The following is a 5,471-nucleotide window of genomic DNA, read 5'->3' on the forward strand; positions in this document are numbered from 1 at the left end:
AGGAGCTTCCCACCCCACAAGGTGTTCAAATCCAGCTACTGGCAAGAGTACTGAGAGGCCTCAAGGATCACGTGGAAGTTAAGATCACAAAAGGGTTAAAAGTCCCTTCAAGCTCCATGGTCCTGTAAGTCCAGGAATAGTAGAAGGACCTAGACAGAAGAGGAGCCTTGGAGAGAGGGGGCAAGAGATGGTATGAGAACTGACACACAGAGGAGAGAGTCCTAGTCTTTCTTCACCCAGTCACAGACTTGGCCACTTGGGAAAGTCACCCATGGATCCTCTCTCTTTCCTCTCCCTCACGTGTAAATACACAAGATGCCATCAGGGGCCTAGAGAATCTTGTGGAATAAGCTGAGTCTATTTCATTTTATCTTCCTACCCAAGGTACTTTCAAAGACAGGGAGCCTAGATTCTCCTGGATTTCAACAAGCAAATACATCTTTCAGAAAATAATATAGATTAATGCTTCCCCTTCAGTGGAAGGGAATTTAAAAAGGCCAGAGAATTAGGCCGTGAAAAGGAACAAAGTACTGATATAAGCTACAGTGGGATGAACTTTGAAAATATTATGCTGCGCAAAGGAAGCCAGTCACCAAAGACCACATACTATGTGATTCCATTCATATAAAAAGCCCAGCGTAGGGAAATCTATAGAGGCAAAGTAGATCTTAGGGCTGGGACAGGAGAGGAGAATAAAAGGGTGATAGCTAAAGCATACAAGGTTTCTTTTTGAGGTGATGAAAATGTCCTAAAATTGACTGTGGTAATGGCTACATATATCTGTAAAGATACTAAAAACCACTGAATTGTATGCTTTAAATGGATGAATTGTATGGCATGTGAATTATGTCACAATAAAGCTGCTTTTTAAAAAAAGAACATACAGAAGAGTGGGGATGACTCCAAAGCCCACAGCATCTTGGTGAGAGGCATTGCTCTCACCACTATGACCTTCCCCCATGGGTCCCTGTACTTTCAGACCTCAGGCAACCCGAGGGACTCCAGAGAGCCAACTATCAATTACAGCACCTGGAGTGGTGTCTCGCCACAGAAGATGCAGACAGCAAGACAGTTTGACAGCTCTAACCATTACGGACACCTGAAGAAGCTGCTACAGAGCCCATAAATAGCCCCAGGTTTGCCCACCGGACTACGGTCCCCCTCTGAACTGGAGCTTGCCTTCCTAGCCCCTTCAGCTGTGCCCACTGGAGAGATGTACACAGGACGCTGGACAAGAGGAAAAGAGAGGCCATTTTCTCAGCCTCTTCCGCCCAAAGGCCCTCCCAGTTTGCGGTTTCCTGGACTTAGCAGCCCAGGGCCTGTCCCCGACCATGGAAGGAGGAGGTGGCTTCACTGGTTTATGCTCAGGCCTCATCTCCCTCTCCCCCACAGCCCACCTACTCCAGCCACGCAGGCCTGCTGCCTTTCTTTTAACACACCACATACACTCATTGCTTGGAGCACTCTTGCCCAAAGAGCCTCCTCCCTCTCCTCCTTCAAAGCTTGACTCAAATGTCCCTTTCTCCACCCTGGCCACCTCATTTGAAATTCTAACCCCAATCTCCCTCACCCTTCTTTATTGTTTTCCCATAGCACATGTCATACCAGAGACTTTCCTTACTAAGTGTATATTACCTGCTATTTCTAGGCCTCCTTATTCACAGTACAGCTTCTTTTAGCCTCCAGAGCCCAACTGGAGAACCAGGAGGCTGTGATGAACTACCTTCCCATCCCCTTTAGATAATGAGCCTGCAGTACCAATTCTAACAGAACCATCACACCCTGGCCTTTTCTACCCCTGCTTCCAAAGCACCACTACCACATCCTCAGAGGATCTGGGGAGAGCTGGCTCTTCATTCCAGTGTTTGCTCACCTCCTGTAAGAACAGTGCCTTCTCCTGGCCACCTAGTCTCTTTTTCAAGGGGCACCTGCAACCTGTTTTCACATGTTATCCCTACTAAAACATCATAAAGTGGGCTGGGAAAAGAAAAGTAAACCCATTTGTAAACACCATAACTCCACCTCTTCTCATCTAGCAATACCTTGTTTACTTCTTGCTTTCCTCTACAGGACCATAAAGTCCTGGAGAGCAGAGACTAGGTGTGTCCTGCCCACCATGGAGAACATATTAGATGCACAGTATCCATTGGAGTGCAATAGTAAGGACTCATTAATTGTCTCTGTTATCATCATTATGTGGTTTTTCTGGATCTCCGTGAGTGAGCAACTTGCCAAGTGTGTACACCCATGAACCAGAAGGCAACCCCAGACCAGCCAGAAAAGACGCCTGGTACCCTTTGATGAGTGTGACCACCAACTCTCCCCATTCCCCAAAGTTCTGCAAAGGATGTAGGAAAAGTAAAGTTCAAGGAATAGTGTTACTAGATCCCTAGCAAAGTTCTAGAACCAAAACACAAAGCCTGGGAGGGGTGGAGGAACGGGGCTTGGGAAGCTGTCCCAAGGGCCCCCGGCTGATCTCTCCGCACCACCTATGACTGCCTGAGCGCCCCCTGTGGGTCCACGGAGCCCAGGAGACGCGTTTGGCCGCGTAGACCGTCCACACTGCCCGCACTCTGCTTCTCTCAACTCGCCTCTCGCTTCAGAGTCGAGGGACAGGGGAAGAGACGCTCAGACACTCCGAGGGCCAGAGGTGGGGGAAGCGAAGGAGACTCTGAAGAAGTGGGAGGGAGTCGGGACAGGCAGGGGCTGAAGACAATCACGCAACAGGCTGGGGCGGGAAACATGGGAAAGTTAAAGTGGGAAGTTTGCGACAGGGAACAGAGAAAAGAGCAGAAAAAGGGCAAGATCCCCGCACTGAGGACGCAAACAGAAGCGAGCAGGGGAACGCGCCCCAAGGGGTGCGGGCGGCGAGAGAGGGCCCAAGGGCCTAGGAACCCGCGGCGCCTGCCTACCCACCTGAGATTGCCATGCCGCGAGGCGCCGCTCACATCCCTGGCTCGCTGCGTGCCCGGAGCCGGGGCCGGGACTGGCGGCGTCCTGGCTCGGGCTGGAGGGACGCCGGGCTCAGCGCAGGACCGGTCGCCGCTCTGGCGCTTCCTCCCGCCAGGCAGCCCGGCCTCGCCACGAGGGCGTGTCCACAGAGTCCGCCCCGCCTGCGGGACTCGGCCCGCGGCACCTGCACCCGTGGCCGTTGGGGAGGGGAAGTGAGAACCCCACGCCGGCCGCGGGTCAGCTCCCCCCACGGCCCCCTGCTCAGGGGCAGCGAGGAGGCGGGGGCTTCACACCACGTGCGCCCCACTCCTCGGGAAACCAGCCCTGATCTGCCACCAAAGGGCAGCCCGAGGTGGAGGGGCTGTGGGGAGGGAGCAGAGGGGGAGAGTGTGGGGCTGCCAGGCCTCTGGGAGACAGGGGGGGTGTGTGTGTGTGAGCACCAGCTGTCCAAGCCACCTCCGCATCCCCTGGGGCTTTGTCCCTAAGCCCCTGCTGCCCCAGCAGGAAAGAGGAGGGGCCAGGAAGGGGAACAGGAGGAGGGCTGGGCACCTGGCCCTGGGTGCTTAAACGTTGCCCTTGAGTGCCCTCCTGTGACCTTTCTGCAATTCCTTGGATCTGGTCTCCTGGTGGTACATGAACATTAATTATAATCTCACATGATAAATATCTAGTAGAATTTCTTTGCCATTCATTTCCTGTGTTGCTCTCTGATGGGCACTGCGTTTAGCACCTTACACATATTATCACATTGCATCCTCACAGCAAACTTCTGAGGTAGCACCTATCACTGTCTTTACATTAGAGACGAAGAAACAAGCCAAATACCTTGCTCAGGCTTCCACAGAGAATAAAAGCTCCCGGAGATTCAGTACCAAGCCAGTCTGCTTCCAGAGCTAGAGCTCTTGCTTAATCCTTACCTTCACCTGCCCTCTTCTTGGACTCCTCCCTTTGCCTGCTGCTGAAATTCACCTGAATAGCACATCCCCTTGGAGTTCTCAACAATTCAGGGGCCAGAGGACCGACCCAGAGAGCAGAGATGAGGGAAGGTTAGGGCTCAAGTCTAGGTGGAAATAAATGAAATGAATTTAAGAATGGGAATATCAGGATGAGGCCGTGCATTCATTTTCTACTGTTGCCTTAATAAATTATTACAAATTTAGTGGCTTAAAACAACACCAACTTATTATTTTACAGTTCTGTAGCTCAGAAGTGTGACAGGAGTCTCCATGGGCTAAAGTCAAGGTGGTGGCTGGGCTGGGTTTCTTTCTGCCAAATAGAAGGGAATCCATTTCCTTGGCTCTTTCAGCTTCTAGAAGCCATCCACATTCCTTGGCTCATGGCCCCCATGTTCTATCTTCAAAGCCAGATGGCCCCGCTTCTGTCATCATATCCCTTGCTCTGACTCTCTTCTGTCTCCCTCTTCCAGTTTTAAGGACCCTAGTGATTGCATTGGGCCCTCCTGGATAAGTCAGGAAAATCTCCTATCTGGAGAACCTTGCCTAAACAGTGGTCTTCCTGACTCCACCCTCTTCCTTCTCTCCCCAAAGCCTCTCTCGCTCTTCACAAGTCTCTGGGCCTGGCCAGTTTGTGTTCTTTGTCAGAGACATTTTTACTGAGGGTGCATCTGTCTATTCAAGGTCAACACCCCTAATGTCTCCACTGTTCAAACACATGTTCCTCCCTTCCAGCTCCGGATGTTAGGGAGAGAGGGCCCTTTCCTTCCTCCTAACCAAGTGCGTCTGGACAACTTTTAACCTAAAGGATGTTTCTAACTTGTTGAACTATTAGAAGGCACCTGCTTGTTGCAGGTAAGGTTTTGGGTGCTAGGTCAGCTATCCAAACTCTGCTCCCACTCCTGGCTAGCACTGACCACTGGAATTGGGGCAAGAAAAGGACTCAGAGGACAACAGTCCCTTGGTGAGAGGACATGACTAGTCCCTGACTCTGGCAATTTCACTCAACAAATTTCTTTGTGTAGCAAGTGGAGCCAGATTGGGGGAAGTAGTGTCTGTTTGGTTTTGCACCTCTGTGTGGCAGGTTTTGCAGAATGGGAGTGGCAGGAGGAGAGTAGCTGCCCCTCTGGAAGACCCTGCACCCGCACCGTGCACTGGCTCTCCTGAGCAGGCTCTGCACTCAGTCCCTGCAACGCTGTGTGGTAGGTGAATTGGCTTGAGGAAGAATGGAGAACTCGAACTTGGCTGCTGCCCTACACTTCTGTTTGGCCTGGCAAAAGGGAAAGGCTGGAGAGGTAAACATGTGTCATCCTAAGCAGTGGGGGCCTGAGGGCAGGGCGGCAGAAATCCCTGCTTCTTACATCTTCAAGGTGTTATTTCATAGTCTCTCAGACCTGGGGATCAAAGCCTTTTCCCTGTAGCAAAACCTCCCTTACTAGGACAAAATGTGAAGGTGGAGGAATGTGTCACCACAGATGCTCATGATCCACCTTAATGGATCATGAGGAAGTGGAGTACCTTCATGGAGGTACTTTCATGGAGTACCTTCCTATGTGGAAGGTACTA

The 5,471-nt window shown here is 51.5% G+C and overlaps 1 protein-coding gene across 1 annotated transcript in view; it reads right to left on the minus strand.

The window, feature by feature from the left end:
• Window positions 1-3,049, minus strand: part of PIK3AP1 (phosphoinositide-3-kinase adaptor protein 1) — a 138,288-nt gene extending 135,239 nt beyond the window's left edge. Inside the window, exon 1 of the mRNA XM_012000268.1 lies at window positions 2,917-3,049. Within this exon, the coding sequence (XP_011855658.1) occupies window positions 2,917-2,929 (13 nt within the window). The 5' untranslated portion in view covers window positions 2,930-3,049. The remainder of the gene's footprint in view (window positions 1-2,916) is intronic.
• Between the last annotated feature and the right edge of the window lie 2,422 nt (window positions 3,050-5,471).

The sequence above is a fragment of the Mandrillus leucophaeus genome, unplaced genomic scaffold (genome assembly GCF_000951045.1).
Source record: "Mandrillus leucophaeus isolate KB7577 unplaced genomic scaffold, Mleu.le_1.0 Scaffold117, whole genome shotgun sequence".
In the NCBI taxonomy this organism is placed as follows: Eukaryota; Metazoa; Chordata; class Mammalia; order Primates; family Cercopithecidae; genus Mandrillus; species Mandrillus leucophaeus.